We start from the raw sequence: 25,659 nt of genomic DNA, 5'->3' as shown, positions 1-25,659 counted from the left end.
TAATGCATTGGTGCATATGGGAGAGCCACCCCTTAAGCAGATCGGAACTGTTAAGAATTGTTGTTCATTTACCCACTATCTTTGTCCATCAAGACATGTAGGTAGAGGGAAAGGGGCGTTGCTACCCCATATAGCCAACATTCGCCTCTTCCTCTCTATTGCTTTTATCGCCTGTAAACTAATTAAAATGAGCCAACTAATTTTTAAAAAATTGCGCACTAAGCTACACATTAAAACAGAATCGTGAAGTTCACACTCCAGAAAGAATGGTGGCGATTATGCACTACCAGTTGGTTTGGCTGTGTCAAAAAAAGCTATCGAAGAAAAACTATTGTGGTTGCTGCGCATGCGTCCGTTCGGTCCTTGGTGTGCTGTGTGAAAGCTGGAGAGCTATGGCGGCGTGCCGGGGATCCTCTTCAAAATGGTTTTTCACCCGGGAGCAAATCGAAGCCACGCCGTCCCGCCGTTCGGGAGTGGATCCGGACAAGGAGCTATCTTACCGACAGCAGGCGGCTAACCTCATTCAAGATATGGGCCAGAGACTCAACGTGTATCCTTTATAAACAAGCTTGTAGTCATCAGATGTCGAAGGATTTACCTAGCGCTCTTTGTAGGCCCGTGTCTGGGGCACGCGCTAGAGGCAGGTTATGTTCGGCATTATTTTGTCATAGTAGAACATTTCAAATGTGCCAGTGTGGTGTAGGTTATTATCCATCCAAGTTTAACTAGTAAACATCACCCAACATGAAGGGCATCTGTCTGGCGATAGTTAGCAAACTAGCCATTCTAGCAGCTAACTAGGGCATCTCTCTGGCGATAGTTTGCAAACTAGCCATGCTAGCAGCTAACTAGGGCATCTCTCTGGCGATAATTAGCAAACTAGCAGCTAACTAGCCCACTACTTGTTAGTTACCATAACTGAAATGTTAGTTAGCTAACGCTGATATTCAATGATGAATCATAGTTCCTTCGCTTAGACAAGTGATAGCTGCCCAGCATGCCAACACTAGTCAGCTAGCATTGAACGGTCCTATCAAGCTAGCTTGTTCGTTGTGACTAAGTTGCTTAGCTAGTTAGCTCAAGCAAGTTCACTCAGGTAAAGCAGGACGTGCATTGTTGAATTTCTCAATTTAATTTGCTCGTTTGCCATGTTAGTACGTTGCTTACTGGATCAAATTTATCTAGCTACTGTACCTTAACTAATAGCTCGCTAGTATCTATCCGGCATTGTCAACACAACGTGGATCAAATGATTAGAAGTTGCCACATCTCATTGACTTGATTTAATTAAGTAACTAATGGCTTCCGTGGATAACAATGGCTGCGTTTATACATGCAACCCAATTGTGATTGGTCAAAAGATAAATCAGTGGGGAAAAATTATCACATCAGATTTTAAAGTTTATCTGATTGGTCAAAGGACCAATTGGTGAAAAAAAAGATCACAATTGGACTGATTGTAAACGCAACTGGGATCTGTGGACTAAAATACATAATTTTAGTTAGTTGATGAAACATCGTAAGTTAAAATATATTTGAATTCCTTAACCCATTTTCTCCAGCTCACAACTTACAATAAATACAGCAATTGTTTACATGCATAGATTTTATATGTTCCACTCTTTCACCAAATTCCACAGAAATGTAAGTATTTTATTTTCTTCATTATGTATAGTCAGCCTGACTGTCTGTTTTCTCCATACAGACAATTTGCAACATGTTTACTTACTAATATATTCAAATCCATTTATTTTGTTACAGATAATTTCTCCAACCACCTTATTCCTAGCTGCGAAAGTTGAAGAGCAACCTCGGAAACTTGAGCATGTTATTAAAGTTGCCCATGCTTGTCTAAACCCTCAAGAGACCCCGCTTGATACAAAGAGTAATGTAAGTATGGGTATTGTAGGTTTTATTTTCCCTTCCCACCTCCCTGCTTGTCCCATTTTGTCAATGGCTTGAACACTTTCCTTTTGTGTGATTGTATTGAGGTTTGAGTGTAAAGGGTTATACAAAGTGTTAGTATACACTGAGTATTCAAAACAATAAGAATATCTGCTCTTTCCATGAGACCGACCAAGTGAATCCAGGTGAAAGCTATGGTCCCTTATTGATGTCAGCTCAATAATAGGTAGGTGTTCCTAATGTTTGCTATACTCAGTGTATATTCTCCTTTGTCACCAGAGGGCGAGTCTAGATTGACAATATTCAGGCTTTGTCAGACTGATGTCTCAGTCCAGTCTCAGAAAGATCTTCGTGTTCATATTATTCCTAGTAGCGAGACTGAGTTGAAACTACTGACACTAAGAAAACAATACTGTTACAGTTTGGAATTGGGCTTTGAAATAGAGGTATGGATAGACACATTACAAATGTCATGTAATGATTGTCTATTGAACTTCAGGCATACCTCCAGCAAGCTCAAGAGCTGGTGATACTTGAAACCATAGTGCTGCAGACTTTAGGTAAGTGACGTCTGACTGAGTGAGCATTTAGTGAGAGCTTGATCTTGTCTACAAAGTGTTTGAATATAATGTTTGACTATTCTGTTGGTTCATTGCTGCCAGGCATTGGTGAATTTCCATTTTTCAGACTGTTTAAATTATGTTTGTCATGGTAACATGTTGATCATTCCTCAATGCCATAATTCTATTGTACCCGCGCAGGTCAAAATGTTCTTCTGTTATGATGAATTTCAGATCTTGGCAAACAGCAGTCCCAAGCATGTTCCAATCTGTGGTCTCTATGACTACGATATACTCTATGTGGCCACCATCTGTGGCCATTCTGCTTATACAACACCAATATACTAACTCTTATTTGGATGGAAAGAAATGAGAACTCCCTTTCATAGTCCACATGTTATCCTAACTGTGCTCTTGTGATAAATAATAGAGGGGAAGAACAATAGAACTTTAATACATTTCATCTACAAACTGTTACTGTTGAAACTCACCTGTCATGTATTTTGTTCCAGGATTTGAAATAACTATTGAACATCCACACACTGATGTGGTGAAATGTTCCCAGCTAGTGAGAGGTAGAGGCTTCTTTCTTTGCTCTTTCATGCACTCTAGTCCACCCAACCTCTAACGTGGGTGAGAGGGAAGATAATGCTGACATAATGATTGTGCAACAAGTTATTGTTGACCTTAGAGTTCACAAAACATGATGAACAATTTGTGAACTTCTAATGATAACCCTTACCGGAGCTTACTGGTTGGCAAAGACTTACCCTCTTTTTCTTTCACTTGCAGCAAGCAAGGATCTGGCACAGACTTCCTATTTCATGGCTACCAACAGGTTGTTATCCTGACCCTCCTTTGTTGCACTGTGACTACTGCACACTATAGCTTCCTTTAATGCAGGGTACCCTTTCAGTGTCCAACGGCCCTCTATGCGCCGGTGGCTACTGGGATGCCAGCCCCCTCCTTGCCCCCCAGGTTGAGGGCGTTTGGCGGTACCGGCCCCGGTTGCAGTGCGGTGTATTGTACAAGGGACCAGAGTTGGCACAGTGGGGTTGAATGCACAATGTGAAGTGTAGTGGTGCGCTAGAACCTCACGTTTGCTCGGTTACAAAAGTGCATATGTCTAAAAAGACACTTTGGTAGCCTGAATAGCAGCTAAAGATTACACAGATGTAAACATAACGTAGAAGTCATCCCGGTAAGTACCAATACCCTATTTTCTTTTTATTTGTATTTTTCCAATTTCAGAAAATAGCTTTAAAGTATTTTCTTAAGTTACATTTTTTTAAGTCGGTTAACCAAATACTTTTTCGTGGAATGACATCATATACAGTGCATTCGGAATGTATGAAGACCCCTTGACTTTTCCCACATTGTTACATTACAGCCTTATTCTAAAGTGGATGAAAAAAAATGTCCTCATCAATCTACACAATACTCCATAATGATAAAAGCTAAAAACCGTTCTTTTGACATTTTTGCAAACGTGTATATATATTTTTTAATTAGTATATCACATTTCTGTAAGTAATCAGACCCTTTACTCAGGACTTTGTTGAAGCACCTTTGGCAGCGATTACAGCCTCGAGTCTTGGGTATGATGCTACAAGCTTGGCACACCTGTATTTGGAGAGTTTCTCCAATTGTTCTCCGCAGATCCTCCCAAGCTATGTCAGGTTGGATGGGGAGCGTCGCTGCACATCTCTTTTCACTTCTCTCCAGAGATGTTTGATCAGGTTCAAGTCTGGGCTATGGCTGAGCCACTCGACATTCAGAGATCTTTCACCAAGAATCTATCTGTACTCCATTAATCTTTCCCTCGATCCTGACTAGTCTCCCTGCCGCTGAAAAACACCCCCACATCATGATGCTGCCCCCACCGTGCTTCACTGTAGGAATGGTGCCAGGTTCCCTCCAGATGTGACGCTTGGCGTTCAGGCCAAAGAGTTCAATCTTGATTTCATCAGACCAGAGAATCTTGTTTCTCATGGTCTGAGAGTTGTCATGCCTTTTACTGAGGAGTGGCTTCCGTCTGGCCACTCTACCTGGCCTGATTGGTGGGGTGCTGCAGAAGGTTCTCCCATCACCAGAGGAACTCTGTAGCTCTGTCAGAGTGACCATCGGGTTGTTGGTCACCTCCTTGACCAAGGCCCTTCTCCCCCAATTGCTCTGTTTGGCTGGGCGGCCAGCTCTCGGACGAGTCTTGGTGGTTCCAGACTAATTCCATTTTTAAGAATGATTGAGGCCACTTTGTTCTTGAAGACCTTCAATGATGCAGTAATTGTTTTTGGAAACCCTTCCCCAGATCTGTGCCTCGGCACAATCCGATCTCTGAGCTCTTCGGACAATTCCTTCAACTTAATGGCTTGGTTTTTGCTCAGACATGCACTGTCAGCTGTGGGACCTTTATATAGACAGGTGTGTGCCTTTTCAAATTATGTCCAATCAATTGAATTGACTGCAGGTGGTATCCAATCAAGTTGTAGAAACATGTCAAGGATGATCAATGGAAACAGGATGCACCTGAGCTCAATTTCACGTCTCATAGCAAAGGGTCTGAATACTTATGTAAATGAGGTATTTCTGTTTTAAATGAATGAATTTGCATTAATTTCTAAACCCGTTTTCACTTTGTCTTTGTGATATTATGTGTAGATAGAGGGAAAACAACATGATTTAATCCATTTTAGGAAAAGTCTAACGTAACAATGTGGAAAGGGTCAAGTGGTCTGAATTCTTCCCGAATGCGTTGTTTTGTATATAAAACAGAAATGGAAGTGCCAATTTTACATTTCTGATGTTAACCCATTAAGGACCTGCTCAAATGGCAAGTTTTTATTTGCTTTGAAGAGAAGAATTCATGTTTTCATGCACCATTTCATTGCATTGTAAAATACTGATTTGGTGCCACATCTGCCCATTATCATACGTATTATTCTTTCTGGCTTTCCACGTACAAACAACCTTTCACAGTTCATGGTCTGCAAATTCTCGTAGAACTAGGTCCTTAAAGGGTTACTTTTAACATGACATGTTGGGTTGGGATTTAAATATAGCCTTTTTGTTTCCAACTGTTGAATGCCCTCAAAACAAACTACAGTGTCTGGATGCAGATTTTGATAGTCACTTTTCTGTTAGGCCTAGTCCTAATTAAAGTGCTGTAATTCAGCAATCATATATATTGTTTTTTTTTGTTTATAGAAACAATTATCAAAGAGCCAAAGACAACGTTGTGTTCCAAAAGCGGCCTGTTCGGCTGGGTTTGAGACGTTTGAACTGGAGAGGCTTATAGACAGTGAACAAGGAGAATAAGAGGTTGCCGCTGTGCCTGAGACATCGCTCTAATTCGAGGATAAATGGCTTCTTAATGCCTTAACTGAATCCAATGACCAGCCACAGCAAGTAGGAGCATAGAAATGTAATTGACTTGAATGGGAATGTCTGTTTTAGAATCCAAACCATGGAAATACTAGTCACCATGGTGAATTCTGGAACTTCTGATCTGTTGTTTTTCTGGATTGTATGCGCACTAGTCTCTGGCTGCGCGGTCATACAGGAGATGGATAAAAAAAATAATAATAATATGCGTTATGTCTAGCGTCCAGACATTGTACTTGTTGTGACACAAGGTTACCATCCAGCTTTTACCACAGCCTACCATTTGAAAGACCATCTAGCTCTCTGTGCTAGAAAATATTGTAGCTCGATCTAGTTCTCTATTACTCTGGTTCTTTTAGAACTCAAACCAACTTGGAGTTGACCAGAAGAAGGCATTTCTATGCATGTCTCACCATAACCAGTTAGTCATGAGTGATGAATGCAGAATGAGTGTCTGTTTGAAGTAACTTGAGTTTACTTTGCCATAAAATGTTCACCTTGTGTGTTATTTATTGGTGGTTGATGTTTCAATAAAGGGTGAAATTCGGTCACTTTCCCCACACAAAAAAACACAAGTCATCTTTTTGAATTAGAATTGAAGTTATTGCTATATCTGCAGCTCCTTGTGGTAAACACTAGGATGGTAGCCACAATGTGAAACTGACTCATGATCTATTCTGCATGTCAGTTGTTGTTTATTTTGGTAAGTGTGCAACTGTGTCAATCTGGGTCTAACATTTCTGTTATAATGATTCTTAATCTTCTCTAATACTATGTTTTACCTCAGCCCTAAGCACCTGTTACTAACGTTGATTCCCCCCCTCCCCTCTTTGTTTCTTCTTCCCTCTCGTCCATGTGACCCGTTGTGCCCCGGCCTCTCTTCACGCAGCCTCCACCTCACCACCTTCTGCCTGCAACACAAGCCCACAGTAATCGCCTGCGTCTGCATCCACCTGGCCTGTAAATGGTCCAACTGGGAGATCCCTGTCTCCACTGACGGGAAACACTGGTGGGAGTACGTGGACAACTCTGTCACACTGGAGCTTCTCGATGGTGAGGCTTTGATTTGATTTTGGTTTATGCTCATAGTCGAAAAGCCACAGTTACAATGTGGTTTAGTTTAGAAGAATAGTTTGTTTTCGTCAATGAGAAATGTTTGCGAAATGTCATTGCTATGAATTAGGTGTTAAAACCAAGTGTGATCTTTCCTTGCCTTCAGAACTGACGCATGAGTTCCTTCAGATTCTGGAGAAGACACCGAGCAGGTTGAAGAGGATACGAAATTGGAGGGTAAAGCTTCTGTTTTTCACCAGTGAATCATTAAGACCTCTTACTCACGTTAAACACTGTAGAGCGTCTTGTGTCTGCTGATTTTAATTCAGTGTAGGTATATTGCTGTACAGTTTTATATAATGCCCTTTGCAAAATCGCCTCGTCACGCCATCTTTCTCTCTTCTCCCACTCGCCAGACCACGCAAGCTGCCAAGAAGACCAAGGGGGATGGCTCTCAGGCAAACGACCCCTACCCAGGACCCTCCCTGATCCACGAACATTCCCTGGGAGATGCCATCCCTGGGGTCTCCAACTCAGCCTTCTCCAAAGCCGCTTCATCGTTCCCTGTCCCTCTGCCAGGGCACGCCAGTGGGCCCCTCTCCCTGGACTCTATCGCGTCCATGCAGGGCAGCTCTTATACCTTCACAGCCCCCAGCGACTGGCCCCAGGATACGGGGGTTCGCTTGGAGGGAGGAAGCTATTCCCTCAAAACAGATGCACTTGGCCTCCAGCAGGGTGCTCCAATGAACCCGAACAGACCTGATAAGACAGGAGAGTTCAACCCTACTAAACATGAACACAAGGTCGGGTCGGGGGGGGGTGTGGGGAAGCAACAGCAGCCAATTTTCCCTCCACCGCCCCCGCCGGCTCAGAAAATGTCCCTGGACAAGTATAGAGAGAAGCACGCTGCTGAGCTGGCGGTGCAGCATAAACGCAGGGCAGAGCAGCAGAGTTTCGAGCCTGAGGGCAGGGACTCATATATACCCTCTGTCCAATCAGACCACAGGAAACACATGCAGCTCCACCCTAACCCTGGGAGCAGCAGCACCACTGCCTCCCCTCTTAAAATGAAGCTCGCCACGCCAGGCCAGGACAAGGTCCCCTCTGACAAACGGGACAAGGGGGGCTCACTCAAACTCCGCCTTCCAGTTCCTTCTCAGGGGGGCGTGGCCAGCAAAGAGGAGCTGAAGATGAAAATCAAGGTGTCCTCGGAGCGCCACAGCTCTTCTGATGAGGGCGGGGCCAAGAGCAAACATTCCAGCCCGCTAGTGAGCAAGGAGAAGCACCGAGAACACTCAACCCACCGCCACCACCACAAGCAGCACGGCCACTCTCACCTTCATGCAGCACAGCACAGTGGCAACGGCCGAGGCGTCCCCGAGGGGCCAGCGGGGGCCGGACCAGCCGTCCTCCGGAGACCCCTAGGGCTGGGGGGTGTTGAGGGGGTGGCGGGCATGGCCCCTAGCTCTGGTTCCAGCTCCTCCCGCAAGAGGGGGCACCCACACGTCGCAAGCCACAACCACCACTCCTCCAAAACGAGCAAAAGCTCCAAGGGCGGCGCAGGTAGTTCCTCCTCCTCTCATTGTTCCTCTGTTCAGCTGCAGTCACAGTGTGTGTCGTCTCAGTCACAGTGTGTGTCGTCTCAGTCACAGTGTGTGTCGTCTCAGTCACAGTGTGTGTCGTCTCAGTCACAGTGTGTGTCGTCTCAGTCACAGTGTGTGTCGTCTCAGTCACAGTGTGTGTCGTCTCAGTCACAGTGTGTGTCGTCTCAGTCACAGCTCTGGTTTTAACCTTCCCTTCCCCCCTCCTCCCCCTGTCACATACCAGGTGGGCTACGAACATCTCAACGCCCTAGTGAAACTGGACAAGAAGCCAGTGGAGAGCCGCAGTCTTGAGGGAGCCGGCCGGGCGTTTGCTGCCAACGGGCAGACTACAAACACTTTTGACATGCTCGATTCTCTCAAGTGCCCAAGGAATTAACTCATGAACCCTTTGTAGCAAAGCATAGGAAGGTAAAGTAAAAATATAACAGAAAGTGTAGGACATCTCAACGGTTGAGGCAAAAAGAGAGAAATGAATGCTTCCTGATCATCTGATCTTTTGGCAGTGCTGGTATAGTCCTGCCCCTTTCAATGTGTAATTGCTGCTTTGTCCTCCATATTCTCAGGATGGGTCATGGAATGCGGACGTGTGTCGAGGGGGTCATCCGAGTTTAAATCTCCATGTTCGGAGGGGAAAAAAGTATAAATACTGAAAAGGCACGAAAGGTGCAATTTCTAATAGTCTCTTTTTAAATAGTAATTTAAACAGCGTTGCCACACCTGTTATCCATTCTGGTGAGAAAACATGTCAAGTAGCTCATCGTTGTGGCAGGGGGGGCTTAGCTCAGACAGAAGTAAAGGCAGGCCAAACATGGCTGCCAATGGAAGTTGGATTTTTAGTTTATTTCTCTTGAATTATTTTTTCCTTTTTTATGCTGAATACTGTATGTAGGATCTGCATGCAATCATCAAAGGGATAATGCAGAAAGCTGACCGCTGTTTACAGAAAGTAAAGATAAATGTACATACATTTTTGTATGTTTAAAAAGCTAACCATAAATACTCAGGTTTGGAGCTGCTTGTAACTATAACAAGATATATATATTGGGAAAAAATACTATTGTGACTTGATGTAGGAGTCCTATCATCGGTGATTCTGACTGCCGCATTCCTGTGTTGTGCTTAGAGCCTGTACTACACATGGCTGGCTGCCAGGAGATGGCACTTGAACTTCGACCGTTCCAACTCAGCCAATCCAGACCCTACAAACAGTAACAACCACCTGGCATGTTGTCAGAGGCCATGCAATTTGTACACTTTTTTTTGACTTCCAAGATTACCTTAAGCTGGATGCCAAAGGCTTTGCCTCACAAAAAACTAAAGACATACATGATAAGAGGACAATAATAATAGTGCTATAACGTTTACATGCCTAACCTTTGCTGTGAAGAGCATTTACACAAAATTGTTACTTGGCTTGACGCTGTAGCCCATAGATACAAAGCTGTAGGTAAGTAATGTAGTATTGTTTATGTCTGGTGAAAGAAAACAACAGCATAAAAGTAGCCTGGGTGCCAGTCTTTCTGCTCTCTTGCCAACTCCTTATGTAATTGATATGGCTTGACAATGGAGTAGGCAAGAGCACCAACTGATCTGGGACCAGGCTAGCAGTTAAGGCTGTCAGTGTTGATACAGTACGGTGGCTTGTATGCTGTTCTCCAACGGGTCAGTTTCCTAATATATATGGAGTATATCGTTCTCAATTCTGGACACACAATAGTAACTGTTCTTTGACTGGTTAGTCCTTTATTTCAGTGTGCAGAGAGTTTGTATTGAGGCCAAGATGGTATATTTCCCCAGTCCTGATAGTGATTATACTCTTGGGCACAGACATTATTACAGTGGTTTGGTCTCAACAAGAAGGCAAATGCAAACCTTGACATCCATTTTTTTTTTTTTTTGTTCTAGAAATAAATCTTACAGTTACCACTACCTTAACACATTACCTATGTTGTATGATTGTTATTTACTGTATGCTATATGAAAAGTATGGATGCAATATGTTTGACAAATGCTCGTTGTATCAAAGGTGCCCCAAATATTCAAGGAATTATTTGTGTAATAGCCTAGGGAAAGTATCTAAGTTTCAAGCAATACATTTGAAAGGGCATTTAAAAATACAATTTGGACATGTTATATAAATGATTGATAGGTGTTCCTGATTGGCACATCTGGCGTTATTTCCTAACAGCTTTGAGTGTAGGTCCTAAACTAAGATCACATTGTTAGGAATGAAAGGGTGGTCCAATAGTTGTTCTGCAGACGGGCGCTGTTTCTGGTCACTGCAAAGAGGACAGATTAATATGTTATTCAACTTGGATGCCCTTTTATCATGATTTACTGACTGTTGGTGAGTTGTCACATTTTATCTTTGATTTAATAATTGGTAATCTAATTAAGTTACTGAAATGTTAATCCACACTGTTTTACTTTAGTCTTCGTAGCATTCTATATAAACCCAGAGTAGATCCCAATCCTCATATTCGGAGACCAGGTTCAAGGTAAGGAAACATCCAGTCATTTAGTTGAACTATGCCTTTAAAAATATTATATGTAGGACAGAATTGTAAATCAACTCACTTGGTCAGACAGACTTGAACAAAATCCCTGGCGTCCTCTGAGAACCTGTCAGGCAGCGAGGGCATTAGGCCTCGCCTCGCCCCAATGTAGAACAGCGCTGCCATCTTGTCCATGTGTGACAGCGGCGGCTTCCCCGTGGCCATTTCAAACACTGTGCACCCCACGCTCCAGATGTCCGACTTCCTGCCGTGACCCGTCTCGTTGATTACCTCTGGCGCCATCCAATAGGGCGTGCCGTGCACCGATTTCAGGAGGTCACTATGACTGTATGTGTGAGTGAGGCATCTCAAACGGCGGGCGCAGCCAAAGTCTATCAACTTGACTACTCCTGTAGGCATCAACATCACATTGTTCCCCTTCAGGTCCCTGTGGATGACCCTATTGAGGTGCAGGTAGGACACCCCCTCCAGGATCTGGCGGGTGTACAGGGCCAGGACGCGCTCCGGAAGGGGACCAAAGCGGTGGAGCACGCTGGCGATGGAGCCTCCGGGGACATACTCCATGAAGATGCTGACCATGTGGTCCCGCAGAGAGGTGCCCAGAAATCCCACAATGTTGCCGTGATGGAGGTTCTTTAAGAGGTCTACTTCCTCCTGTAGACGGTTGTACTCCTTGTCTGCGGTTTCAAGGTCTGAGGCGTCCAGGGCCACCTGTTTTACGGCTATCAGCTGGCCTTGGTTGGTCAGTCCACAGAACACCTAAAAACAGCGTAAATGTGAAGTTTTAAAATTCCTATTACAGACAGGCTCAGGTGCTAATTTGAGACCCTAGAGATTAGCTTGACTGTTTCATTTGAATATCTCTATATAATGAAGGTAGCCTTGTTTTGATATGGGATTATACAACTATAGCAAGGTTTGGGTGTTGGCATGATTGGTTCTCTTTACTGTGATGTGACTTTTCCTTTTCTACGAGGCAATTAATAAGCAAACATATTCACAGTTCCATAAGCTCCTCTGCCCAGCACTTCTCCTTTCCTCCAGGTGATGGCATCATCCACTACCAACCCAGACCCACTGAGCACTTCTCCAGGTGTGGTAAAATCCTAATGGACAACCGCACAGGGTGGGAAGTTACACACACAACCACAGGTACAGTGCCTTGCGAAAGTATTCGGCCCCCTTGAACTTTGCGACCTTTTGCCACATTTCAGGCTTCAAACATAAAGATATAAAACTGTATTTTTTTGTGAAGAATCAACAACAAGTGGGACACAATCATGAAGTGGAACGAAATTTATTGAATATTTCAAACTTTTTTAACAAATCAAAAACTGAAAAATTGGGCGTGCAAAATTATTCAGGCCCCTTAAGGTAATACTTTGTAGCGCCACCTTTTGCTGCGATTACAGCTGTGAGTCGCTTGGGGTATGTCTCTATCAGTTTTGCACATCGAGAGACTGAATTTTCCCATTCCTCCTTGCAAAACAGCTCGAGCTCAGTGAGGTTGGATGGAGAGCATTTGTGAACAGCAGTTTTCAGTTCTTTCCACAGATTCTCGATTGGATTCAGGTCTGGACTTTGACTTGGCCATTCTAACACCTGGATATGTTTATTTTTGAGCCATTCCATTGTAGATTTTGCTTTATGTTTTGGATCATTGTCTTGTTGGAAGACAAATCTCCGTCCCAGTCTCAGGTCTTTTGCAGACTCCATCAGGTTTTCTTCCAGAATGGTCCTGTATTTGGCTCCATCCATCTTCCCATCAATTTTAACCATCTTCCCTGTCCCTGCTGAAGAAAAGCAGGCCCAAACCATGATGTTGCCACCACCATGTTTGACAGTGGGGATGGTGCGTTCAGGGTGATGAGCTGTGTTGCTTTTACACCAAACATAACGTTTTGCATTGTTGCCAAAAAGTTCAATTTTGGTTTCATCTGACCAGAGCACCTTCTTCCACATGTTTGGTGTGTCTCCCAGGTGGCTTGTGGCAAACTTTAAACAACACTTTTTATGGATATCTTTAAGAAATGGCTTTCTTCTTGCCACTCTTCCATAAAGGTCAGATTTGTGCAATATACGACTGATTGTTGTCCTATGGACAGAGTCTCCCACCTCAGCTGTAGATCTCTGCAGTTCATCCAGAGTGATCATGGGCCTCTTGGCTGCATCTCTGATCAGTCTTCTCCTTGTATGAGCTGAAAGTTTAGAGGGACGGCCAGGTCTTGGTAGATTTGCAGTGGTCTGATACTCCTTCCATTTCAATATTATCGCTTGCACAGTGCTCCTTTGGATGTTTAAAGCTTGGGAAATCTTTTTGTATCCAAATCCGGCTTTAAACTTCTTCACAACAGTATCTCGGACCTGCCTGGTGTGTTCCTTGTTCTTCATGATGCTCTCTGCGCTTTTAACAGACCTCTGAGACTATCACAGTGCAGGTGCATTTATACGGAGACTTGATTACACACAGGTGGATTGTATTTATCATCATTAGTCATTTAGGTCAACATTGGATCATTCAGAGATCCTCACTGAACTTCTGGAGAGAGTTTGCTGCACTGAAAGTAAAGGGGCTGAATAATTTTGCACGCCCAATTTTTCAGTTTTTGATTTGTTAAAAAAGTTTGAAATAGCCAATAAATGTCGTTCCACTTCATGATTGTGTCCCACTTGTTGTTGATTCTTCACAAAAAAATACAGTTTTATATCTTTATGTTTGAAGCCTGAAATGTGGCAAAAGGTCGCAAAGTTCAAGGGGGCCGAATACTTTCGCAAGGCACTGTATGTGTGTGTATATATGATTAGCTGTAATTGGTGTAGGTACTCCTCTAGTGCCAACTTACCCCCAGTAATGACTTCTCACATCTCAGCTCAGAATTGTTTCTGAATTCCCTCTGGTCTGAGTCACAGTTGTTTTCTGGACATACACCATCTCTCTCATCCAGTGATATTAGCTCTTCTGCCAGACAACGGAGCAGGTCATCGGTCAGTGGTCCCTCCCCCACATCATCCAGAAACTTCTGGAACACAGGGGACACTGTCCTGCTGTCACAGCTACCTGAGGTCCAGGTGTTGATCTTAGGCTGCACAGGGCAATCGGATGGGGTGAATGAGTGGTCTAAATGATTTGCCTTGTTTTTCTCATTTTCTGACATGTTGTTCCCCATGGGACCCCTATTGTGCAGCACATGAAGGTGATCATCATCTGGGACAGAATGAGATGTGAGTTTAGTCTTTGTCTGACTGGGGGAGGTTTCGTCTCTCGGCCGGTGGTGAGAGATTAGTGGGTTTGGCGCATGGCTGGACATAGACAGCACTTCTTCGATCACTGACAGTGACAACATATGGTCCCCCTCCTGAACCTCTGGTGTACTGGGAGAGACGGTCTCTTCTCCATCTTTACCGAGGACCGGCTCAGTCTTAGTCTGGATGTGGATTTGCCAGTCAAGCCCAGAAATAACCACCACGTGGTCTTTGTCATGCGTGCTGGCGATAGGCGTCAGATGCGACTTTCCCCTGGATATAGGCCTAATAGCCCTGTTCTTCCTCTGCTTGGCCTTGTCCACAGGGCTTCGCCTCACTCTTCTGCTCTCCAGTGGTTTAGGGCATTTGTGTTTGGTCCTGTGGGTTTGGGTCTTCCTAGACGGGGCAGACAGGACCTGCCTCGTCCTCTCACATGAACTGGAAACTCTTATGTTGTCAAACACCGGGCCGGCAAACATCTCATAGATGACTGGTCCCTCCTCATCCCCGGTGTTGATTTCCTGGAAGATATCACTATACGTGATGTAGTCCACAGCTGACTTGGCCCTCAGGGTCCCCAGTTGTGACCCAGTCTTGGCTTGTCTGGCACTTTTCGGTTCCCTCTGCTGAATATGTTTCTGACAAGGTACTTTTATTTTAAATGCCTTTTTATCGTTCAGCTTTTTGCAGCTTGGATGTACGGGCTCTGTAACCCTCGTTCTGACAGAGGTTGAGTCTGTGCTTTTCTGACCAGTCTTTGTAGAGATTATCCCATTGACGATGAGATCAGGAGGTTTTCTGACTTTGCTTTTGACTTGTGAAGGAATAGGTGAAGTCCTCAGGTTGCTTTTGGACTTGCTGTTCCCCCGAATGTGATCTTTGTGTGCCAAGACGTTGAAAGACTGATTGGTTTGGACGCTAGTGCTGCCTCTACTCTCTTTGTTCTTGGCAGGCTTGATAGGTTTGATCTTTTTCTCTGTAGTAGGGTTTAATTCAGGTAGTGTGACATTCACAGTAGAAGGAAGACATTGATACTTGGTGTCATCCACAACACTAGTCTTTGCATTGTCATCAACTTGAATCTCTTTGTTTCCATTTCTTTTAGATGCAAAGGGACATGTGGTAGTTGGCTCAGTACTTGTAGTCTCTTTTGAGAGACCCCCTGAGCACATCACCTTTGTCCATTCCACTGCCACAACCTCACCCTCACAGTCCCTTTCAAAGGATGAAGTGCTGTTAACATCTTTGAAATTCGTCAAATCGGGGTTAAGTTGGTGACTCAACTCAATTATTGCTTTGTACCCTCTCCCCCCAGGGTCAGATTTGATAGATACTCCTTCCTTGTTATCTCTAGGAAAGGCACCCTGATGTCTTGTCGACTCCCTATTCCTATGGTCTGCATTATCCTGACTGTAATCTCCAACATTAAACTTTCCAGATGAGTCTAGATCCAACTGCAACCTTCCCTCAAAAGTCTCTCCAGCATGTTGTTTTGCTGTAGTCTCTCTTATGTCTCTTAAGTCTCTCTTATTGTCATCCACCTCTACCTCCAAGTCGATGGAGGATCGGCTACTGAAGCTGCTCTCCTCGCTGCCCCCCCTGGTGCCTGGGGACCCTCTGGGGCTCACCTTGGTCCTGGCCAGCCTCTCCCTCCTCAACCTGGAGGTTATGGAGGTCAGGGGCATCAGGGGCACAAGGCTGATGGGCTGTAGGGGAGAAGGGTGCTTCAGGCCGGGCAGCACTCCTCCGTTTCTATGCCTCCCCTCCAGAGGGGCTAACAGCTTGGGGGTCCTAATGGGGCCTGGAAGCAGGGCAGGGAAGGAGCCCTGGACAGAGATTATTGGAAAAGGCAACGGTGAATAAATAGCAGATTACAGGTGGTTTTTACAAACTAAGGAAGCTGTATGAAAATGTGATGTACGAATAAAACATGATTTATTTGAGTTGACCTACCTTTCGACAACTGCTTTTTTTCTCCGTTTCACCACATCCAAGCCCTGCAAGACAAGAACATGCCAAGCTTTACATACACAAAATTACATAACTAATTTCTTCAACAAAGAGTACTTCTCTAAACACATTCATGAGCATGACCTTTACCTAAACAAATGAATCAACAACATGCTGACCTTTATACTGTCCTCTAAGCCTTTAGCAGACATATCATTATTATATTACTAACTGTTCTGGATGTGAACTCGGGCCTGGACCAGAGAGTCCAGGAGAGGCTCCAATAGACCGGGGGCAGATTGGCTCAGCTGGGCTGGGTGAGGGGCCACCGGGCTGGGGGCCACAGCCTCACATCTGAGCCTGGGGGGAACAGGCAGGCAGGATGAGCTTCCTGTGGTGTTCAATAGCCCCGGTGTAGGATCCAGTTTGTCTAAGTGTCTGGCTCTGAACCACAGACTGGGTAGAGATGAACCTTGACTGGAGAGAGAACAAAGTAGATTTGAGAATAAATCCTTTGCACCTCACTATGCTCTTCACAGGTAATCTTGGTAAAATAATTTGGTTCATTAAAATCATCTATAATTCACAAAACATGGAGCTGAGACATAGGGTAATCTTATATAATTTCCTAACAATGAACACAGTGCAAATGAAAGGGATGGACATTCTCTGTTCTGTGTGGATGCAGGACAGAGGGCACAGCAGAAGGACGCTGGCCAGGGGCTGATGCTGTAAAGTGAGAACTTTTCAAAGGGGTTTATTCTCCCAGGATCCCTTTGGACCTCTTTCAGGAGTAAGAGCCCTACAGACAATGATCTGTTTCAGAAAGTAGACTCTCCCTCCCTCCCTCTGTTTCTCTCAGTCTCCCTCTGTTCTCTGTTTGGGAAGATTGGCATGCCCTTGACATGATGACTGCTGGCCTGACTGTAACTGGACACTTCTTATTCTGTATTTATGTAAGTGAGGGGGGTGGGGGGGTGAAGTACACACAAGGAGGAGGGACTAGCATATGGTGGATTTGTTTGTGTGTGAGAGTGCTAGTTAATAGCAAGGATGTGTGCATAAGTGTTTGTGTGTGTCTGTATGAACAGGTGTTGGTGTTTGGATGTGTTCCTGACTCAATTTGCCCTGTGGTTACTGTATTGTTGTATTAATTTATAGCCGTTCTAATTAACATGGAGCGTGTGTGCGTGCCCACCTGCTACCCTTCCCCAGATCTTGGTAGGCTTGCCTCATGTCCATCATGGCGCTCTGGAAGGAGAGGGAGAGCCCCTTATCTACAGGACCCAACACAGCCTGAGGTCAGTAGGGGTTGATGTACCTTTCACACACAGCAGGGACATTACTGCTACTGTGTGTCAACAGCAAAAGTCCCAAGCCAACAGTGAATGGTTCCTCTGTTACACGTAGGATAGCATTCGGTATCACAACAGTCCACTGACAAGTCCGAATTTATTTTTCTCCAGTTAACCTTTATTTAACTAGGCAAGTCAGTTCAGAACAAATTCTTATTTACAATGACGGCCAAACGGGGACGACGCTGGGCCAATTGTCCTCCACCCTATGGGACTCCCAATCACAGCCGGATGTGATACAGCCTGGATTCGAACCAGGGACTGTAGTGACGCCTCTTGCACTGAGATGCAGTGCATTAGACCGCTGCGCCACTCGGGAGCCCAGATGCTCCACCATGACACTGTTTATGATAAACTCAGTAGAATTTCACCAAGATCCAACTGAATCCATAATATAATTTATTATCGCTGCATAATACCAAACATTTTACACTATTTACATGTTGTTTTTACACACAACTGTTTCTGTACACAGCCTATGTGCAGAAAACTACAAATGACATTTAGCATTTATAGTACTTTCCAAACAAAGTGGTTGGAGAACAACATAAGAAACAATAGACGTTACCTGTTTCAGAGCCAGTTAGTCCAATCTACCCTCATCTCAGCCTACTCAGATTATATGACAGAATGAGATTGAGAGGGGCTGTACACCTCTCGTTCGCTCGCTCTCGTTTTCGCTCTCTGAGCAACTCTTCTGTTGTGTGTGTCTGACAGGAGTCAGGAAGGTTTCCAGCTGGGAGTCTGTATTGTGTCTCCTTGAGGGGAGTGATTTAGCACACTGACCCAATCAGCTTGGGCCATGGCAGGGCTGGCCTTTGTGGCTGTCTCTTTGTGGGATAGGCCCAGTGTGTGAAGAGAGGGGAAGGGTGTGTTTGGGAGGAGGGGGTGGTCTTGTGTAGAGCCAACAGGGCACACAGACCAGGGACACAAGGAGTCACTGTCCAAGACCCTACCTACTGTAGGTGACAGTGCACAATAAGGAAATACAGCTTACCTTGATTGATGGCTTTATGATGGTCGGATAAAGGAACGCACTCTGGAGACTCCAGCAAATCCTACAATGGGAAAATAAGAATGGTCATAAGTAGCCTTAAACCCTGTGGCATTTGGCATGAATCCACACAAATATCTATGATATCACTGTCCTAAGTGCAGTTAGGAGGACAATGGTGACTGTTGTTGTAGCTAGTGGTTATGTTCAACTGACATTTATTTCAGAGCCTATAACGAATTAGATTGTTAAACATCTGATTAACAACTCCACCCCATTTAATTTCCCTGGGGGGGCCCTAAAATATTATATAGCTTCACGTTAGTGCCCAGTCTGCTATGTTTGTGTGCCCCTGGGATAGCCTCTTTCAACCATCTGCCCTTCCGCTATTCAATAAGTGGGCTGGGTCATTAGACACCAGACAGTAGCCAGCTGCGCTCCCTGCCCTTGTCTCACCTGTTAAGGCCACTTCAAAGCAAAGTCAGGATATGGCTAAGAGTCATCTAGTCAGAACACAGACTCCCCACCAGCCAATTACACTGATGTAACTCAGGTCTCTGGTGAATTGGGCCCCATTGCTTTAGGGGAAGAGCCACTATGGATTATGCCTTTTAATTGATTAAGGATATTTGGGCAAGTAATAAATAATGTATTTGAGACAGAAGCTATGTTGTAGTACATTTATTTTGATGCAATACAACTAACTTGTCTTGTAATATATTTGATGATCTTAAAATGTGTTAACACATAGTGAACAAAATCACATTATGAAGTAGGTCTCCACTAAATGACAGACTTGTACACTTCTTACATAACTGTACAACCGGAGGATCACTTACCTCTGTGCTGGCAGCAGTCTGAATGAGGACATTTTGGGTCAGATAGGGAGAGGAGCTTGGGGAGTTTGTTGCTCTCAGCTCATCGGTTAGAGAAGGAGAGGGGCTGGGGGAGTTTACTCTCAGCTCATCAGGGTGGAAGCACTGCAGGTCCAGGGGCGTGGGCGCTGTTTGTTGACCAGGGCAGAATGAGACGGAGGTGTGGAGTCAGTGAGCACAAGAGGAAACAAGGCCCTCTCACACACTCAGGAATTCACCAGGATTTCCCATATGAGTGCTGGCTTTGACCCCTCCTCCAAGCTCAGGAAAACATTTGATTACGCAAGTACACACTGCACGGATCGACTAAATCAATACTATTCACCACAGGAGGTTTGTGGCACCTTAATTGGGCAGAAGGGGCTCATGATAATGGCTGGAGCGGAATACGTGGGATGGTATCAGAGACATGGTTTCCATGTGTTTAATGGCATTCCATTTGTGCTGTTTCTGCCATTATTATGAGCTGTTCTCCCCTCAGCAGCCTCCTGTGCTATACACTAAGCTAATAGATAAGTCAAATCTGTATTGCATTTCTGTCAGGATCGATTTGAAAACTTTAAAGGCATCAGGTTGTACATGACCTGAGTGCTGTGATGTCATAAGAACGAAATGCCACAAACAAGCAGATTTGGTGTGGTACTAGTATGTGTATAACCAACAGATCACATGGTTTGTACTTGGATAGAGAAGTATTTCCCTGGAATATCCTCAAAAGTAAACAGAATATATCAAACCATACCAAACATCTGAGTTGTGTTATGTTGGATTTGTCTGACCATCTTGGTTGAAAGTCATGTTATACCTGGCTGTCTGAGGGACTCAACCATCATGTGGATGAGTTCGTCTTTCAGGGGGCTCTCTATCTGTGCAGCATAGTGAAGAGCAGAACAGCCGTTGACGTCACACACCCCCAGGTCACTGTTTGAAAGAGGGAGAATAATTAACATAATTTATAGAGCGGAAGGCGGCATATAGACCAATGAAAATGCAGGGGCAATGTGAAAAACTATTTGTAAGTGCTGTTATGGAACAAGGAAGTTGTTAGCTTGGGAGGTGTAATATATTATTATGTTGTAAGATTGTAATACAATTGTATTGCAGTAATAATAAGGTCATTTTGCAATAAGGTTCTGTAATAATGTAATGTTTTAGGCTGTTGTAATAACAAAACCAAAGTGATATTGTCATTGCTGCAGGTTTCCTTACGCTGAGAGAGCCAGCAGTTCCCTGACCACCTCCACAGGTCTGTATTCCCATGGCAACCGGACGTCCAGCTCCTCAAACAAGTCGACGTCCCTCACAGCCAGCATTAGAGGGGTCAGCCCGTCGCGGTTCTGAGTGTTCACGTCCACTAGGTCAGTCTGGGCCTGCAACACAGACATAGAGATATAGGCTCAGCACTGGTGCCTGAGAGTTACACATTACGAACAAAGAAAGGTCAAATGAGAAATGTCCTGGAGATGATTACAGATGGAATGCTCATAGCTGCTTCGGCTGCATCCATACAATGCTGTCCTTTGTGCTAATCTAAACTCTAGCCTACCCTGTTGTTAGACAAGCACCTGATGCTGTGTGTCACATTTCCAGTTACACAATGTAAAGGGCGTTGGGAGTGATATCAGTGGCGGTGGCAGTGACTGTGTGCGCGGTTGGTGTGTGCTTGTGCGCGTGTGTGTGTGGTCTATGGTGGGGCGTTGTAAAGGAGTTTTGGGGGGAGGCGGACTTACCAGAAGGTGCTGCAGGGAGTGGAGGTCTCCCTGCCAAGCAGCCTGGAGGAGCTGGGTCTGGTGGGGCAGAGCCCTGAACATGGCTGATAACAGCACCCCCTGGAGGACTGGCAGACTCACATGCAGTGGTGTCTGGTTGCTATGGTTGCACAGAGTCACATCGGCTCCTCTTTTCAGAAGGAAGTGTACAACCTGACAACAAAATTTACATTAAAATACCCTCCCCCCCTCCTCCTATGTTTTATTGGTAGGGTAGGGTTAATGACATGCTTTGGTCCCCTATTTCAAAATGGCAAAGGTCAAGTAAATGACAGCCAGCATAATAGTATGGGGTTTATTGCATGTTTTCTCAGTGTACATAGTACAATGCCATGTTTTGCTTTGGCAACAGTAAAATCTGTTAAATCATACAGAGTCAAAACAAAAGCCAGAAAGACCCAACTCCTGGGACACATGCAAACAATTGTTACCCTGTGGCCTTAGACACACTACTAACAAAGTAATGTGGTTGTTTTGATAGTGTATCTCCAGAGAATGATCATGGGTCTTCACCCCCCCCCCCCCCCCCCCCCCCCCTCAATGTCACATGACACCATGTTATTGTTATTGGGAAGAAAAATAAATAGTCTAGAATTTTTCAACGGTCAACACCTGTGTTTAAATGGATTGTTCACATCCTCACAGTACGTTAAACTGTTTTTGATTTAAATATTCCTTCATTCACACAGTGATGCTTTTGTTGAATATAGATTACAATGTGCAAGACTAATAAACATGCAACCACATAAACAGAACAAAGTCTGTATAAAGCATATCAGCCATGCTGTGTTTCCATTCAAATATATAGGCTTATTCACTAACAATAAGAATACTAATCACATCAGTTCAGTCAAAGGGTCACTGAAGCAGACTAACATACCAGACAGACCTCCCCCTAAACCAAATTCCCCTCCCCCAATGGTGCTTACCTCAGTCAAGCCCCTCTGGCATGCAGTGATAAGGGGAGTACAGCCCCCCTCCATGCGGGGAACATCCACCTCCTCCCAGGGACAATCTCCAAGCTCCTCCAGCCCCAGGCCTACCACATCCAGCTCTCCCCTCAGCACCTCAAAAACAGCCCCCAGAACCCTTCTCTCACTACTCTCCATCATCCACAAGGGTCCTGTTGACAAGTTGGCGAGAATAGAAGCCAGAAGGATGAATGTAAGAGATAACAGTGAAGGTTGTTTTGTTGCTCTATAGCTTGCTGCCTTTCAGCTTGGTTTGTTTGCTGTGGACACTTGGTTCATGGTTACTCTCCTCTTTCAAGATCTGGTCCCTCCACGTATGGTGTGGGGCTTCAGCATGTTTGTGTTGAATGTTGATGCAAGCCTCTAGGGCTCTCCATCCCTGTTCCTTCAGAGCTACCGTTCAGTAGGTTTTCACTCCAACCCTAATCTAGAGCACCTGCTTAATTACTATAATATCATAAGCTCCAGTAGGAGAGGTGGAGTGAAGGACATTTCCTCTCGTTATTGTATCATGTGTATCAGAGAATGACTGCCTCTCACATGGTATCCTATATCCCCTATACCAGCGGTATTAAACGCTTACCCTACAAGGTCTAGAGCCTACTGGTTTTCTGTTCTACCTGATAATTAATTGCACACACCTAGAGTCCCCTCTAAATTAGAGGGGAACAATGGAGAAAAAGCAGTGGAACTGGCTTTGATGTCCAGAGTTGTGTTTGAGGGCTCTATACAGTGTAATGCTTTTGATGCAGGGCCCCTGGTCAAAAGTAATGCACTACGGTGCCTACACATAATACCCCCTAGTGTTGAATTATGTTGTTAGACATAAGCTGAAATGTCTATCTGCCTCACAAAGAAGGGCGCCTATTGATAGATGGGTAAAAATAAAAAGCAATAATTGAATATCCATCTGAGCATGGTGAAGTTATTAATTACACTTTGGATGGTGTATCAATACACCCAGTCACTACATAAATACAGGCGTCCGTCCTAACAGTTGCCAGAGAGGAAGGACACTTCTCAGGGATTTCACCATGAGGCCAATGGTGACTTTAAAACAGTTACAGAGTTTAATGGCTGTGATTGGAGAAAACTGAGGATGGATCAACATTTTTGTTACTCCACAATACTAACCTAAATGACAGAGTAAAAAGAAAGAAGTCTGTACAGAATACAAATATTCCAAAACATGCATCCTGTTTGCAATAAACCACTGAAGTAAAAATGCAAAAAATGTGGCAAAGAATACAAAGTGTTATGTTTGGGTCAAATACAAAACAACACATTACTGAATACCACTCTACATATGTTCAAGTGGTGGCTGCATCATGTTATGGGTATGCTTGTAATCATTAAGGACTGGGGAGTTTTTCACAATAAAAATGTTTACAGAATAGAGCTAAGCACAGGCAAAATCCTAGAGAAAAACCTGGATATCTGCTTTCCACACTGGGATATGAATTAATCTTTCAGCAGGACAATAACTTAAAACACAAGGCCAAATCTACACTGGAGTTGCTTACAAAGAGGACAGTGCATGTTTCTGAGTGGCCGAGTTACAGTTTTGACTTACATCTGCATGAAAATCTTAGGCAAGACCTGAAAATTGTCTTTCAAGGATCAACAACCAATATGACAGAGATTAAAGAATTTTGAAAAGAATAATGAGCAAATGTTGCCCAATCCAGATGTGCAACGCTCTTGCCTTGTTCACACTACAGGCCTTAATGCTCAAATCAGTTCTGTTTTTCAAATCCGTTTTGTAATTACTGTCCAAACAGCAAGTTACAAGCAACCAAATTGGATTTGTGTGTGTTCAGAGTTCAGACAATAGTAATTTGGTGACATGGCTCAAATTTGACTTGTGTCACTTCAACCTGCTAATGTGAATAAGGCTTTAGAAACTTTCCAAGAAAGACAGCTGTAATTGTTGGCAAAGGTGATTCTAACATGTATTTACTCAGCGGTGTGAATACTTATGTAAATGAGATATTTCTGTATTTAATTTCCAATAAATGTTCTAACATTTCTAAAAGCATGCTTTAACATTCATTATTTGATATAGTGGGTTGATGGTTGAGAAAAACCATTGGAATTCAGGCTATAACACAACAAAATGTGGAATAAGTCAAGGGGTATGAATACTTTCTGAAGGCACTATATATAGTACCCTCAACAGTACACATTTTGTTGTATCCCCAGACAAGCACACCTGATTCAACTTGTCAACTAATCATCAAGCCATCAATGAGTTGAATTGGGTGAGTTTGTCTGGAGCAACAACAAAAATGTGTACTGTTGAGAATCCTGGAGGACTGGAGTTGAGAAACACCGTTGTAGGGGATAGGGTGCCATTAGGGACACAAACACCGACTCATGATGTGACTTAGACAATGACAACGAGTTAATGAGAGCTAATACAAACCACAGGCCTGACTGGCATCATAATAACAACAACTATTCATCCCTGGAGCATTAACCAGCATCCTAGTGGATTCATGACTGACAACTAGTCATTTAAACCATTTTGGGAGTTCTTTACAGATTAGCATTCTAGAACCAATTAATGGAATAGTACTAGAAGTGTCAGTCAGAATGGACATAGTTAAAGCAAGAAGTCTTGAAAAAGAAAAGCAGTAGTTGAGTGAAATAAACAACTTTACTCACCTTCAGTATTCTTGTCTCAAACTTTGAAATATCTTACTCAATCCTTTGGCCAATTTTCATGCTTCACATTTACTCCAATGTTCTTTGACAAACAAATATAGTGTTCTGCATTTTAATAGCAGCTGTTTTATAAGAAAACTTCCTCCTAGTTTAAATAGCTTCTACAGTGTATGTCTGCTCTCCTTCCCTGTGCAGTGTGCATGCCTCCCCTCCTAAGTAGCTTGAATGTTTACATTCTGTTACCAAGGAGATAGTCAGCCAGGCAGGCCAACAGTAGATTCATTGCCAGTCTGAATGGGTCTCTCTAACAAATAAAGGCAACACTGAGTGCATGCCTACAATTAGAAGTGAGATCTGTCAAATGTTCCTTTTTCCTGTATGAATTAGCAGTGGTGGGAAAAGTACCCATTTGTCATACTTGAGTAAAAGTAAAGATACCTTAAAATAAAATGACTCAAGTAAAAGTGGAAGTCACCTAGTAAAATAATACTTGAGTAAAAATATTTGGCTTTAAATGTACTTACGTATCAAAAGTAAATGTAATCACTAAAATATACTTAAGTATCAAAAGTGAAAGTATAAATCATTTGAAATTCCTTATATTAAGCAAACCAGATGGCACTATTATCTTGATATTTTTTAAATTAACGGATAGCCAGGGGTACACTTCAACACTCAGACATCATTTACAAATGAAGCGTTTGTGTTTAGTGAGTCTGCCAAATCAGAAGCTGTAGGGATGACCGGGATTTTCTCTTGATAAGTGTGTGAATTAGACAATTTTCATGTCCTGCTAAGAATTCAAAATGTAACTCG

General features: G+C 43.8%; 2 protein-coding genes across 4 annotated transcripts; one reads left to right on the top strand and one right to left on the bottom strand.

Annotated features, from left to right (window-relative positions):
- Nucleotides 1–367: 367 nt before the first annotated feature.
- Nucleotides 368–10,445, top strand: LOC139399896 (cyclin-T2-like). Of its 2 annotated transcripts, XM_071145025.1 has the most exons (10): nt 368–550; nt 1,563–1,644; nt 1,762–1,890; nt 2,405–2,465; nt 2,978–3,040; nt 3,258–3,303; nt 6,736–6,899; nt 7,066–7,136; nt 7,316–8,462; nt 8,727–10,445. In XM_071145025.1, exons 1-10 carry the CDS (start codon nt 393–395, stop codon nt 8,792–8,794), a joined length of 1,989 nt encoding a protein of 662 aa, XP_071001126.1. In that variant the 5' UTR covers nt 368–392; the 3' UTR covers nt 8,795–10,445. The 2 variants fall into 2 exon arrangements, with proteins under 2 accessions (XP_071001126.1, XP_071001133.1); XM_071145032.1 differs by lacking the exons at nt 368–550; nt 1,563–1,644; nt 1,762–1,890; ... (1 more) ...; nt 2,978–3,040; nt 3,258–3,303 and adding an exon at nt 5,728–5,870.
- Nucleotides 10,221–25,043, bottom strand: LOC139399881 (mitogen-activated protein kinase kinase kinase 19). Of its 2 annotated transcripts, XM_071145006.1 has the most exons (14): nt 24,844–25,043; nt 22,135–22,328; nt 21,167–21,358; nt 20,646–20,806; nt 20,242–20,357; nt 19,401–19,564; nt 18,565–18,625; nt 17,411–17,489; nt 16,445–16,689; nt 16,216–16,259; nt 13,863–16,088; nt 12,021–12,125; nt 11,081–11,778; nt 10,221–10,782 (listed from the first exon to the last, which is right to left on the bottom strand). In XM_071145006.1, exons 2-14 carry the CDS (start codon nt 22,315–22,317, stop codon nt 10,707–10,709), a joined length of 4,350 nt encoding a protein of 1,449 aa, XP_071001107.1. In that variant the 5' UTR covers nt 22,318–22,328; nt 24,844–25,043; the 3' UTR covers nt 10,221–10,706. The 2 variants fall into 2 exon arrangements, with proteins under 2 accessions (XP_071001107.1, XP_071001116.1); XM_071145015.1 differs by lacking the exons at nt 21,167–21,358; nt 22,135–22,328 and having other exon boundaries at nt 24,844–25,032.
- Between the last annotated feature and the right edge of the window lie 616 nt (nt 25,044–25,659).

This window comes from Oncorhynchus clarkii, chromosome 3 (genome assembly GCF_045791955.1).
Source record: "Oncorhynchus clarkii lewisi isolate Uvic-CL-2024 chromosome 3, UVic_Ocla_1.0, whole genome shotgun sequence".
NCBI classification, from domain to species: Eukaryota; Metazoa; Chordata; class Actinopteri; order Salmoniformes; family Salmonidae; genus Oncorhynchus; species Oncorhynchus clarkii.
Note: the sequence above shows the minus strand (reverse complement) of the source record. Positions and strands in the feature narration are given on the sequence as shown.